The 13,898-nt window shown below is 44.4% G+C and overlaps 1 protein-coding gene across 1 annotated transcript; it reads left to right on the top strand.

Annotated features, from left to right (window-relative positions):
- Positions 1-5,793: 5,793 nt before the first annotated feature.
- C16H9orf64 (chromosome 16 C9orf64 homolog) lies at positions 5,794-12,744 on the top strand. Its single transcript, XM_021215854.2, has 4 exons — positions 5,794-6,172; positions 7,397-7,656; positions 10,514-10,709; positions 11,076-12,744. Exons 1-4 carry the CDS (start codon positions 5,842-5,844, stop codon positions 11,306-11,308), a joined length of 1,020 nt encoding a protein of 339 aa, XP_021071513.1. The 5' UTR covers positions 5,794-5,841; the 3' UTR covers positions 11,309-12,744.
- Positions 12,745-13,898: the final 1,154 nt, after the last annotated feature.

Below are 13,898 nucleotides of genomic sequence, written 5' to 3'. Positions count from 1 at the left end.
GATCCCCAGTACCAGGTCAACAAGGCAGGATTGTCCACACCTATAACCCCAAGGACCGCAGTAACAGATGGGTCACTGAAGTTTAGGTCAGCCAAGGAATAGCAAGTTTTGAACAGGGAAATAAAGATGAATGCAATAACTAAAATGTATCTTCAAAGCAATTATGATTTTTTTAAAGATGGAAAGATTAAAAAATTTGTCGGTGAGAGGTTATACATGGAGTGTGGAGGCCAGAGGTCTTGATTTGCTTCACTTTACTAGAAACTAGCTGGCTAGTCTAACTGGTCAGCAAGTGTCCAGTATCCTACCTAGCACAAGTTACAGGCTCATTCTGCATCTGGCTTTATTGGGTGCTAGGAACCCTAACTCAGTTTTACAGCAAGTACTTCTTACAAACTGAACATTTCTACTAGCCTCTCAGGTATACTAACAGCTTTTGTGGAAGTCTAAACATCTACTAAATTGTTGGTAAAAATAAGATTTTTTTTAGAAGCACAGTGAAATTTTTAGTTTTACTGCATTTATTTTTGTGGGTACATGTGTGCCATGTGCTCATGGAGGTCAGGACAATTAGGAAGTCTTAATTCACTTAACCATGGGAGTCCCATGGATGAATATGATGGGCACCTTTTTAAGGACAGGTTAGCTGTGTACCATGCATCACCAACCCCCTTGACTGGCCTTCAACCTATGATCCTCGGGCTCCTGAATGCAAAGAATATAATTTTGAACCCCACCACCACCAAGCCTAGCAGTGTTACGAGATATTACAGTATTATTAGCGATATTGCAGTGGTTCTCAAATTGCATTATTAGAACCAACAAAAAAAGGTGCTAGTTAATCAAATCCATGGGCTGTCACTTGTCACACAAGCCTCTGATCGAGAGTTCAGAACCCACAAAGTTGTCCTCTGATCTCTGCTTGTAGCAATGATCAGAGTGCTCACCCATGTCATACACATACAAAAAAATTTTAATTGGTTTAATAAAAGTGAAATTTCAGTGTACATTTAAAAAGGTTTTAATACAAATTACCCCATCAGAACAAGTAAATAAGACCATATCTCAACTAAAGCAGTTTGTAGAGTGGAGGAGCTACATTCCTAGATGTGATGATGAATATTGCCTATGGGAAATAGTCTACATTGGGTTAACTGACATGGGAAGATTGAGCTAAAATGCAAGTACCCCTTCCTATTGAGTCAGACTGAATAAAGAGAAAGTAAACTGACTGTAGTCATCTCTGCTTCCTGATTGCAGTTGATTGGCTAGCTCAGCCTCCAGCTGCCATGATAGACTCTTGAAACTAGGCCAAAATAAATACAAGTTTTCTTGTCAAGTGTTTCATGACACCCATAAGACAAGTAATGAACATGCTATTTCTCACCCCCACCCCTCTGAGTGAGGACCTGACATGGAGAGCAGGGACTGGTCTGAAGTCTCCTTCCACCTGGTTTTTGAGGCAAGGTCCCTTCCTGTCTCTGCTGCTGCATTGTGTACTCCAGATGACTAGTATGTGTGTATATACATTCTTAAGCATGTAGCTTGATCTCTATATAATATCTGGGAATATTTGGGACCCCAAGCTGCAGTTAGAAAAGCAGGCACTATCAATTTCAATGTACAAACATTATTTCTTCAAGTTTAGTCATTTCATTTAAGGAAAAAAAAAATCTGAAGACAAACTCAAGACAATTATGTCTGAGAACTAGATTCATGAGTACTAAGCTAGCCCCCATCCCTCTCCTGGAGTGTATTTGACCTAGACTACTATTTATATAATAAAATTTTTTTTTAAAAAGCTTTATTTATTATTATATGTAATTACATACATAGCTGTCTTCAGACACTCCAGAAGAGGGTGTCAGGTCTTGTTACAGATGGTTATGAGCCACCATGTGGTTGCTGGGATTTGAACTCAGGACCTTTGGAAGAGCAGTCGGGTGCTCTTACCCACTGAGCCATCTCACCAGCCCATAAAAATTTTTAAATGAGGAACTAGTGTGAGTTGGGGTGGTTATATTTGCAAATACGTTGGAAAAGATAAAATGTTAATAGGGCTGACTGATTTTTGTCTGGGTGAAGAGATACTGAGATGGTTAAAACATACCCTTAGGAGCCGGACATGGCGCACACCTTTGATCCCAGCACTCAGGAGGCAGAGGCAGGCGGATTTCTGAGTTCGAGGCCAGCCTCATCTACAGAGTGAGTTCCAGGACAGCCAGGGCTATACAGAGAAACCCTGTCTACAAAAACAAAAACAAAAACAAAACAAAATTAAAAAAAAAAAAAACAACAACAACATACCCTTAGGATGTTCCTCTGGGGGACATTTCCAGAAACTAGAAGATATGAAGACTAATGAAGTAATCAATGGCTTAATTCAGGAATGGATTCAGAATTTGAGTATATAGAGTGGTAAGACTGTGGAAGATGATGTTTAGGTGGAAAAAAGTGGGCTGCTTTGAGAGGAAGGAGAGTACATGTGTCTTTGAATTTGGTTTGTAATAAAGACTGGCCTTGGTCATCCTGCTTCCCCTGTGAAGTTCCTTTTATCCTCTTGTTTCCTTTGTTTCTTTTGCATTTTTGAGACTGGATCTCTACATAGCTGTGGCTGTCCTGGAACTCACTATGTAGAACAGGCGCCTTGATCCTACAGAGATTCCCCTGTCTCCTGCCTTTCTAGTGCTGGGAATAGAGGCATGTGCCACTACATGTAACTTCTAAACTATTTAAGTGCTTGCCATAGTCTATCATTACAAAAAATAGAAGCACTAGCAGTAACTGCCGTCAAGAGGTTGATGTTTAGTGCTTCAGAATGATGCCCATCTTTGATGAATGTCAGTTGAACTCCATAGCAAAACTTCCTAAAAAACCAGTATAGATGGCAGATAAAATCTTGATAACGTCTTGTGTGCACTTGGTGCTTTGCCCTCCGGAGCCAGAAGAGGGCAACATCACCTGGAGCTGCAGTTAGTTGTGAGCCATCATGTAGGATGTAGATGTAGGAAGTAAACCCAGGTCCTCTAGAAAAGCAGCCAGTGCTCTTAACTGCTGAGCCATCTTTCCAGTCACCTCTCAGGTTACTTGTCACTATAAACTTGGGAAACTTTCCTGGCTGTGTCCCAGAGGTTCCCAGAAGTTGTGTTCTCCTTTTCACCTATCCTGATTCCTTGGATGATTCACTGTTCAAAACTACATTGTATAATATGGATTCTGTCACTGTTGTTGAGGCTTTGCCCTGTGGTACTAGTTTTAGAGAAGGTATCATATCCTTATGGGATTTTTAAAATGTGTATTTTTGTTCTGTTGGGTGGGATGTCCTGTATATTTCTGTTAAGTTGCTCCATAATGTATTTTAGCTCTGACATTTATTTGCTTAGTTTTTATTTGGGAGATCTAACTGTAAAAGTAGGGCATTGAAGCTCCCCCTATTCCCATGTCAATACCTATGAAGCACTGTATATACTTCAAATTATGTGCCTACGAAGTATTTCTTTTGATAAATCATTCCTGACATATGTGGTATCCCCCTCTTTATATTTTCTAGATAGCTTTGGTTTGACATTTACTTTATCTAATAATTGCTTTGTAATTTGTTTTACAGTCTTTGATTTTTTTTAATCATTGCTAGCAAAATATATTTTAGGACAGTATATTACTGGCTTTTGTATTCTCTACTGAATTCTATCAAACTTTCAAAGAGGATCTCATACCAGTTCTCTTCCATAAAATAGAAAGTGAAGGGACACTACCAAGTTCATTCTACAAATACAGTATTATTCTCACACCAATACCAGGCAAAGGGATAACAACTTAAAAGAAAACTACAGACATCTTCTCTTAAATGAACATAGACACAAAGATTCAACAAAATACTTGCAAACTGAATTTAGAAATACATTTAAGATGATCAAATATATGACCAACTAGGGTTTTTTAATGGAGAGGCAAGTTTGACTCAACATAGGTAAATCAATAAATGCAATATACTATGTAAACAAACTTAAAGACAGAAACCACACACATAACCTCACTGATGAAAAAGTCTTTGACAAAGTTCAACATGGCTTTGTGGTAAAAGTGCTGGAGGTGCTGGAGGTGCTGGGGTAGATTGCTCATGCTTCAAATTAACATAGGCTATATTACAACAAACCTAGGGCCAAGATTCAGTGGTGAGAGCATTTCTTTTAAATTCAGGAATGAGACAAGGTTGCCCATCCACCCTAGTTTTTCAAGATACTGTTTGAAGTCTTAGCTATGGAAATTAGACCAAAGTAAGTGATAAAAAAGGAAATTAGGAAAAGAATTGAACTATTCCTACTTGCAAATGATGTGTTTCTATACCTCTAAGACATTATAGAGGAGTTTGAGAGATGCCCTAAAAGTTAAGAGTACTGGCTGCTCTTCCAGTGGACCCAGGTCTGAACCCAGCAACCACATGGCTGTTCCCAGTCTCTTGTAACTCCAGATCCAGGGGCTCCAACACCCTCTTCTAGCCTCTGCAGGCAGCAGAGTACATGGTACACATATATGCGTGCAGGCAAAACATTCATACACAAAATAATATTTTTTCTAAAAAGTCCTTTATAGAATCTACTAGGAAACTCTTTAATAAACAGCAAAATTGCAGGATAGAAAATCTGTATTTAAAAGAAGAAACAAAGCTTGGTACGGTGGCCTATCCCTTCAGTCCTAGCACTGATAAGGAAGGCAGATCTATATGAGTTTGCGTCCAGCTGGTGTACACAGTAAATTCCAGGTGATCCAAGGTCACAGAGGCCTTGCCTCAAAACAACAATGAGAAAACCCCCAGAGAATAAAAACATACTTTCATACTGATTCTGCCTCTCCAGGCATCTTGGGATAATTTCAACATTGGCCAATGTATCTAAGTATGTTAAGACTTGGGGGTGGGGTGATACTTTATCATACCTTGTTCCAGGTAACCCTATAGAGATAACTAGTCGCACAGTTTATAATCAATTGAAAGTCTATTCCAGCTGGCTGGGACCACATCCAGGTATTCAGAGACCTAGGAGTTGTGGTTTCAAGTGTCCAGCAACAGGTTTTTAAAGGCAGAAATCGCATCCAGGTACTTTGCTTGGCAGCTGTAAGGCGGCTTCCCAGAAGCAAGACCTTTTAGCTAAGTTAGCTGACCTTCGGGCTCCTTGAATGCAGTTGGGTAATTTCCCACGGGACTCTATCAAGATCAGATTCTAGTTAAAACTGGACCCGCCTCAGCAAGAGTACAAGATGGGGGTGGGGGGACTTTTGCGCCGCCGTCTTGCTGTGACACACCTTGACGGTCAGAATGACTGGCGTTTGTGTCTGGTTTATACAGTTCCCTTGATTTAGTCTGACAGGCAAACACAGGCATACATTTCAATCTACACCATTGCTTGGTGGTGGGGAACCCCCTCCTGGAGTCATTCCCCTTTCCTTGCAAACCTGGGATCACCATCACTCTTGTCGGATGCAGGGACGTCAGACGCAAGGTTTAACTGTGCTGTTCCCTCGTGCAGTCAATGTTCCAATGACTCCTAAACCTTCATTCGGCCTCTCAAGTGTGGGGTGTACTGGGCGGCCCCGAAGCCTACGCGCCGGCTGCCCTCCGAGGCGCCGGGCAGCAACTAGAGTCCCCAAGACCCGCGCGATCCCAACTCTTCCTCAAAGACCGGAGTGCGACAGGGACGCGACAAGAAACCCAACAGGCCGAACACTCAGCCCCAGAGGCCGGCCGGAAGCCTCCCGCGGGGCAACTTCCGGACCTGAGACCCGGAAGTGGGCGCAAGTGCGTGGCCGCGGCGGCGGCGGCCGAGGCTCTGGGTTCGAAGCGGCATGGGGCCCCCACTGTCGCCGCGCGAGTCGGCGAGGTTCGTGGCCGAGAACAGTCGCGACGTGCTCGTGGATCACGAGGGCGTGCGCAGGGCGGCCGAGTTGCTGCTGCCCGCCGCCGCGGCGTGGCGCGTGGAGCAGTGGAAGTCCCTGCACGAGCTCAACCCGCGCGGGGCGGACGAGGCTGCGCTCGGCTGGGTCTTCGTGGTGGACTCGCTCAACTTCTCCTTCTGGGCCGAGCGGGACGATAGCAAGTGTGCGGTGCGCTACGGCGGGACGCCCTACACCGGCTACTGGGCCCTGTGCGCGGCTGTCAACCGCGCGCTCGACCGAGGTGGGTGCGGCGAGCCGCGGGAGGTGACCTCTGCCCAACGCCGAAGTCCAGACATTCAGAAGCAATGTGTATCAGTCAGCACAGGAGGCAAAGCCGGTTTTCTTTTAGAAAAAAAAGTCATTAAAAAAATATTTATTTGCCGGGCGTGGTGGCGCACGCCTTTAATCCCAGCACTTGGGAGGCAGAGGCAGGCGGATTTCTGAGTTCGAGGCCAGCCTGGTCTACAGAGTGAGTTCCAGGACAGCCAGGGCTACACAGAGAAACCCTGTTCCGAAAAAGATTTATTTATTTTATGTATAGGAGTACACCATTGCTCTCTTTGGACACACCAGAAGAGGGCATCGGATCCCATTACAGATGGTTGTGAGCCACCAAGTGGTTGCTGGGAATTGAACTCGGGACCTCCGGAAGAACAGTCTCTGCTCTTAACCACTGAGCTATCTCTCCAGCTCACACACACCCCACCTCCTCACAAAAAAAGTCATTTTAAATTGACCACAGTGACTCTTGCCTATAATCCCAGCACTCCAGGTTGAGGCAGGAGGATGGCAGTGGATTCTAGGCCAGCCTGAGCCATGTAGTTTCAGGTCAGTCTCAGAGAGAGCGAGACCCTGTCACGGGAGAACAAACGAAAGAGTGAATGCTTGCCTGCAGAAGGAAAGGACAGACTGTGGAACGTTTCATGCAAGGAAAATAAACACGCCACGTGGTTGTCCTGTGTAGTGGTTAAGTATGCAGAGCGAAGTGGGGAGGTTGCTTCGTGGTGTTGTTTGTGTGCCGTAGAAGCGTGTCTGGAGCACGCTGTGGGTATTTATTTATTTATGTGGGTGTTTTGCCTGCGTACACGCCTGTGCTCCATTTGCATGTGGTGTCCACGGAGGCCAAAGAGGGTGTCGAACCCCTAGGACTGCAGTTACAGAAGGTTGTGAACCACCATGTGGGCGCTGGGAATCGAACCCTAGCCCTCGAAAGAAAGGTCGCTGCATGTACCTGCCTGCTCCAGCCCTGATTTTTTTTTTTTTTAAATAAAAGATGGTCTCATTGAGTAGCCCTCTCCTGTGTAGAATTCAGACTACACCGGCCTCGAACCCACAGAGATCCCATCCAGCCGATTAGGCCAGTGCCACAACACTCTGCCTTTTTAAACATGAATTTGATTTCATATTTTTTGCAATTTGTAAAAAAATAAAATAAAATAAAATCTGTGAATTGTTCTCTTTAAAGGGATACCGGTAACCAACGCCTCCTACTACGCCACAGTAACCCTCGATCAGGTGCGGGATATATTTCGTTCAGACACAGCTGTGCCCATGCCTTTAATAGAAGAGAGACATCGGATTCTCAATGAAACTGGGAAAATTCTGCTGGAGAAGTTTGGAGGCTCTTTTCTTAATTGTGTCCAAAAAAGTGGGAGAAGTGCCCAGAAGTTAATGCAGCTGATTGTTGAGAACTTTCCTTCTTACAGGGACGAGGCAGAGTTCGAGGTGAGTCTGTTGCTGAGGGAGGGGCTTAGCGGGTGTGGTAATTCTGAGTCACTGCTTTTCCTTCCAAAGCCAGGTTTAAGGCTAGCAGGTTAAAATTTGAAATTTGTTCACTGTGGACAAGAAGCAATAACAAAATTTGCTTAAAATCTATCCTTTTTTTTATGTTTTCCAGTCAGGGATTTCCTTTATTTTTGTCTTTTATTCTGTTAAAATGTTTCAGCCATCCACATAAGGCTTGCCACTCAAGGATGAGGAAGCACAAAAGGTCCCCAGAGATGAAAACCGGAATGTAAAATGCATACCGGCTTTCTCTAGGAAAAAGTATTTCTTGAAAAGCTTACTATGTGTTTTCTTTCTTATACACTGTCCTTTTATAATAATTTGTTTTATGTTACAAAAAATTTAAACGTATGTACTTTTTAAACAATGAGCATTTGTCTTATGGTTTGTTTTTTGTTTGGTTGGTTGGTTTGGTTTTTGTTTTTTCGAGACAGGGTTTCTCTGTGTAGCCCTGGCTGTCCTGGAGCTCACTCTGTAGACCAGGCTGGTTGATTTATTTTATGTGTGTGAGCTGTGAGCTCTCAGCTTCCTGTACCGTGCCTTTGGCCTTGCTCGCTGCGTGATGCCACTCCCTTCCCCTGGGATGTAAACCCAGGTAAATGCTTCCTTTTCTTTCTTTCTTTCTTTTTCTTTTTCTTTTCTTTCTTTCTTTTTTTTTTTTTTTTTTTTTTTTGGTTTTTCGAGACAGGGTTTCTCTGTGTAGCCCTGGCCGTCCTGGAACTCACTTTGTAGATCAGGCTAGCCTCGAACTCAGAAATCCGCCTGCCTCTGCCTCCCGAGTGCTGGGACTAAAGGCGTGCGCCACCACGCCCGGCAACTCTTCCTTTTCTAAGTTGCTCCTGGTCACGATGTTTTATCACAGCACACACAAAACAAGAGCACCACTCCCCCACCCAGGTTCATTTCTTTTTCATATATGTTTATTTTGTTTTCATGAATGTTTGATTGTCTGTGTATATGTGCGCTATGTGCATGCCTAGAACCCACGGGGTTCAGAAGAGGGTATTGGATCCCAGGAACAGGAGGTAGGAATGATTGTAAACCACCCAGTGGGTCCTGGGAGTAGCCTCCTCCACCTCACATCCCTTAGTAGCGGCTTTACATTGTGTGTACTGGGGTTTCACCTGCATGTGTGTCTGTGCAAGGCCATCACATCACCTGGAACTGGGTCACACACACCTGTGAGCTGCCATGTCGGGGCTGGGAATTGAACATGGGTCCCCTGAAAGAGCTGCCAGTGCTCCTAAGTAGCTTTAGAAAGGAAGTTTTGGGACTGACGAGATGGTTCAGCGGGTAAAAGAGAAAAAAACGAAAAGTAAGTCTGGATTGAAAGAAATGGGTAAACCTTAAGGTTAAGTAATCAGTTGCTTCTCATTATGACGGAGTGTTTTTTTATGACGGAGAGTGTTTTTATATGACGGAGTGTTTTTATATGACGGAGTGTTTTTATATGACGGAGAGTGTTTTTATATGACGGAGTGTTTTTATATGGTATCATTTTCTGGGAGCTTAAAATTTACCTGAGTCTTTTACATTTTTACTTATCTGTGTAAACACGGTAGCTGTCTTCAGACACACCAGAAGAGGGCATCGGATCCCATTACAGATGGCTATGAGTCACCATGTGGTTGCTAGGAATTGAACTCAGGACCTCCGGAAGAGCAGTCAGTAGTCTTAACCACTGAGCCATCTCACCAGCCTGTTCAGTTCCATCTTTATCTCTATAAAATAAGTGTATTATTTGAAATGAAGTGAATCAGTTTAAAAGTCAGTGTTGTGGTTGTCTTCAGTCAGAAGCCCAGAGATCATTATTTTAACAGTGAGTGTGAATTGCGGTCCAGTTAGATCAGCATACTCTTTACCGTGCCTGGATGTGTACTAGGAGCAAGTGGCTAACCACGGAGCCATGCTGCCAACCACAGAGAAGGATGTTTTCAGTTAAAAAAATAAAATAAAACAATGCTGTCTCCACACAAAGGTTCTAACTAGTTGGATTTTAGTAACATGGACATATAAATATATTGAAAATAGGTGCTAGGGGCTGGAGTGTTGTCTCAGAGGCTGAGAGCACGAGCTGCTCTTCCAGAGACCAGAGTTTGATTCCCAGCACCTGTGTTAGGCAGCTCACAGCCACCTGTGGCTTCAGCTCCGGATATTTGACACCTGTGGCTTCTGCAGACATCCATACGTGTGGCATTTACTCACAATGACACACATGTATGAAAACGATTGAAAAGAAAATCTTCAAAAAAAAAAGGAAATAGTGGGGGCTAAGTACAGAGCTGAATGCTGGCCTTGCACTCAGGGAACCCTGAATTTGATCCCTCGCACTGGGGGTGTTGGGAGAAGGGAAGGAGGAAAAAGAAAACAAATACTGAATGTTGCAGTTGTACCAAGAGTGAATATTTTGTGTGCCTTGAAAAAAACCAAAGAGTTTGTAGTGATAATGTTAATTAGATACTTCTTAAAAGTTTTTTGTTGTTGGGATTGGTGGCACAGCACTTAAACAGAGTGCTTTAATGCCAGCACTCTGGAGACAGAAGCAGGCAGATCTCTGTGAGTTTGAGGCCATCTTGGTCCACAGAGTGAGTTCTAGGACAGCCAGAGCTACACAGAGAAACCGTATCTCAAAAAAAACAAAAAAGGAAGGAAGAAAAGAGGAAATGTTTTCAACGAGTAAGTACCCTTCTTCTTGTTTTGATTTCTGAGATAAAGTCTGTCTCCATCCAGTGCCCTGTATAAGTTATATACAGTAAGATTTCAGAAACCACAGTAACATGTATTCTCTAATCACCAGGGGAAAAGGATCGCCTTTTACAAACGAGCGCAGATCCTCGTGGCAGACACGTGGAGTGTGCTGGAGGGCAAGGGAGATGGCTGCTTCGAGGACATCTCCAGCATCACCATGTTTGCTGACTACAGGCTGCCTCAGATTCTCGTGTACCTTGGAGCCCTGAAGTACTCGGATGAGCTACTGAAGAAGCTCCTCAAAGGTTTGCAGCCTCCGCGGCGTCCTGTTTGCTGCCTGTGTTTGGGTTGATTACAGACAGCGCTCTTCTGCTTAGGAAGCAGAGCACAAGTGTGGAGGGAATGTGTGCTGGGTGTGACTTTTGGCACTGAGGAGACAGAAGCAGGAGGGTGGTGAGTTCGAGAGCAGCTTGGACTACAGAGGGAGATCTTGTTAAATTTAGGGCTAGTGCAGATTTATTGGAGGAACTAGTAAATGCAGAGAGCAATACTATGCCCTGCAAGTACTGAGACAGGCCAGCCAGACAAAGCCTCCATTGCTGAATTTAACTTGTATGTGAATGGCTAGCTTTCTAAATTTTTTTTTTTTCTTTCCCTCATAATTCTCCCAGGAGAGATGCTCTCGAATGGAGATAAACAGGAAGTGGAAATTAGAGGTTGCTCCATTTGGTGTGTCGAGCTGATCCGGGACTGTCTTCTGGAGCTTCTTGAACAAAAGGGGGGAAAACCTCCTGTTGAGATCAACTCGATTCTTCTGGACTACCACCTGTGGGACTATGCCCGAGAGCACAGGGAAGACATGAAGGGGGTCCCGTTTCATCGCACACGCTGCATCTACTACTAACTGAGTGTGTGGAGGGGCTCCAGTTGAAACCCTTCACTTTAGATCCCACAGTCACTTCACAATTCTGACTTGCTATAAAGATAGAAATTACGCTGCCTGATGCTGGTGCATGCCTTTAGTCCCAGCACTTGGGAGACAGAGGCAGGTGGATCTCTGTGAGTTCAAGGAGAGCCTGGTCTACACAGAGGGAAAAAGGAAAAAGATAGGTAGAAGATAGAAATTACAGGAATGGGCAGTTGACTGTCCAGTCGCCATTCATTTTTTTCCCTTGGCATAGCATTGTGTGCTCCCATAATCATACTGCGTAGCCTTCAGCGATCATGTCCATGTCTTCGGTTGGTAGCTTTTCTCCACTGGTAATCTTCGTCGCTCTCTCTCTTCCTTCTTTTCCTTTTGTTTTAGTGGTCCCGGGGATTAAGCCTATGTCCTTGTGTATGTTAGGCAAGTGCTCTGCCACTGGATCACACTTCCAGCTCAGTGATTTTCTATATGCTACAGTAATTTAATATGAAATAGAGGTAGTCTTTGATGTATGGAAATCAACTGTGAACACTTGGTATAGTGGCGCATATCACTGTACAGATGGGGGCTATGTAATCCGGGTACTCAGAAGATGGAAGCTGGCGGGTCATGAGTTCTAGGCCGTCCTGACCACTCAGAAAGCAGAAGTAGAGATGCTTCTCCAGTGCAGTGTTTGCTTCTCTCTGGTGGAGGGCATGAGTCTGGTTCCCAACACGCACGTTGGACACTAACAGCTCCTGGTAACTCTAGCTCCAAGAGAATCAATGCTCTCTGCTGGGCTTCACTGTCTCACACGCACACGCGCATAAGTAAAATAAAAAGTCTTTTTAGAATAGGGCCATGCGGGCAGTGCAGCTGGGGTGCTTGCCTACCATGCTGAAGGCCGAAGGCCGAGTTCAGTCTCCAGCACTGTATACAAGTGTGTGATGTCGCCTACCAGGACTCCCAACACTGAGGTGATGGTCAGGAAGGTCAGACATTGACTCTCATCAGCCTCAGCCAAACTGACCAGCCTAGAGTACTTAAGGCCTTGTATTATTTTTAATACAGCATTTTAATTCATTGAGAAATTTTTTTACACTGCTTTGATCATATTTACTCTTTAACTCCTCCCAGATTCACCCTCACCTCACCAACCCCAAGACCCGGTCTTAGAAAAAAAAAAAAAAATTAAAAGATCAATCTTGGCATTTTTATTTTGTGCTTTTTATTGGTAATGGTAGTGAGTTTTGAACATAATGGCTTTTCGGTTTTGAATATCTGTGTTTTTAGACTTCATTGGAATTCAATTCAGAACTTTGAAACTTTGCTTAAACCTGGAATGGGATATATCATAGAATTTCCTACAGGGTGGTGGTGGCCCATGTCTTTAGACCCAACACTCAGAAGGTAGAGGCAGGTGGATCTCTGGGTATAAGGTCTACAGAGTGAGTTCCAGGATATCCAGGGCTACACAGAGAAACTGTCTTGAAAAACAAAGTAGTTAGACTTTGCCAAGAGCAGTTTGAAAGGGTTTACCACAGGATGATATACCCTGTCACAGAGGTGCGCATTTACTGGTGGCTTAGTGCACAGGCGAGCACCTGCAAACTCAGGTCCCACCTCCACCCCTCCCCTTGGCAGTTGGCTGAATCCACAGGTGCAGAGTGCAGGGATGGCTGACCTCACCTTTGAAACTTACTGTAACTGCATAAACCTGGAATAGGTGCTCGCTTGGGGTCTAAGCACCTTGCTGCTGGCTGCTGGAAACTTGTGACAGGGACTGCATGTGAATAGCTGTGTCTCCTTGAGTGATTCAGGGGCATGTGACCCTTTGCCCATCCAGAGGTTTGGTGGAATAGTATCAGCAAGTCACTGTCATCCTGTCTCTTTGCCTGTGATTGTCTTGGTAACGGGGGATACAGCTTTGTCAGGAAGGACACGGGAAACTCCCTTCCTTTGAGAGATTTGCTGTCAAAGCATGACAGCTAGGACAATGGTACTCTTCGTTTTATTCCTTTCAATCTTGGGAACCAAACCCAGGGCCTCTGACATACTAAGCAAGCATTCTACCACAGAGCCACACCCTTACCCTATTGTAGCCAACTTGAGAACTCAGCTCTGCTGTGCCTGTGGCGTCTGTCCTGTGAACTTTGTGCTTGAGATAAGAACACAATACATTTTTGTGGGGCCATGAAAGGCAGCCTGTTTTAGTTGAATGAGGCTTGCTCCAGAGACCCAGTAGAAAACTCTACAAGGGACGGAACAGTGAGCCACATTCCCAGAGACAGGTGCCTGACACCACAGAGCCCCCAACTCCATAATTCTGACTATCAGTCACGCAGATAAAGCCCCAAGCTCCTGGCATTCTGGCTAGACTCCACCCTCACAGTTACCTGACTAGTCAGGCTTCCACCCCACAGTTACCTGGCAGCAATATGATAGCACACTATAAAAGGAGCTGCTTGGCCCCTCCTTGCTCTCACCTTTCTTGCTCTCATCTCTAACTCTCCTTTCCCCACTCTCTCCACATTGACATGCCAGCCTCTTTCTTTCTTTCTTTCTTTTTTTTTTTTTTTTTTAAAGATTT

The sequence above is a fragment of the Mus pahari genome, chromosome 16 (assembly GCF_900095145.1).
Source record: "Mus pahari chromosome 16, PAHARI_EIJ_v1.1, whole genome shotgun sequence".
Lineage (NCBI taxonomy): Eukaryota > Metazoa > Chordata > Mammalia > Rodentia > Muridae > Mus > Mus pahari.
The sequence above is the reverse complement of the archived record's forward strand: the minus strand, read 5'-3'. Positions and strand labels throughout refer to the sequence as shown.

What these genes read in the sequence shown, in the direction of transcription:
- C16H9orf64 (XM_021215854.2), top strand. Translation starts at nt 5,842, where the DNA reads ATGGGGCCCCCACTGTCGCCGCGCGAGTCGGCGAGGTTCGTGGCCGAG. An exon ending in CAACCGCGCGCTCGACCGAG is followed by an intron (nt 6,173 to 7,396) that starts GTGGGTGCGGCG and finishes TTCTCTTTAAAG; the next exon opens with GGATACCGGTAACCAACGCC. An exon ending in GGGACGAGGCAGAGTTCGAG is followed by an intron (nt 7,657 to 10,513) that starts GTGAGTCTGTTG and finishes TCTAATCACCAG; the next exon opens with GGGAAAAGGATCGCCTTTTA.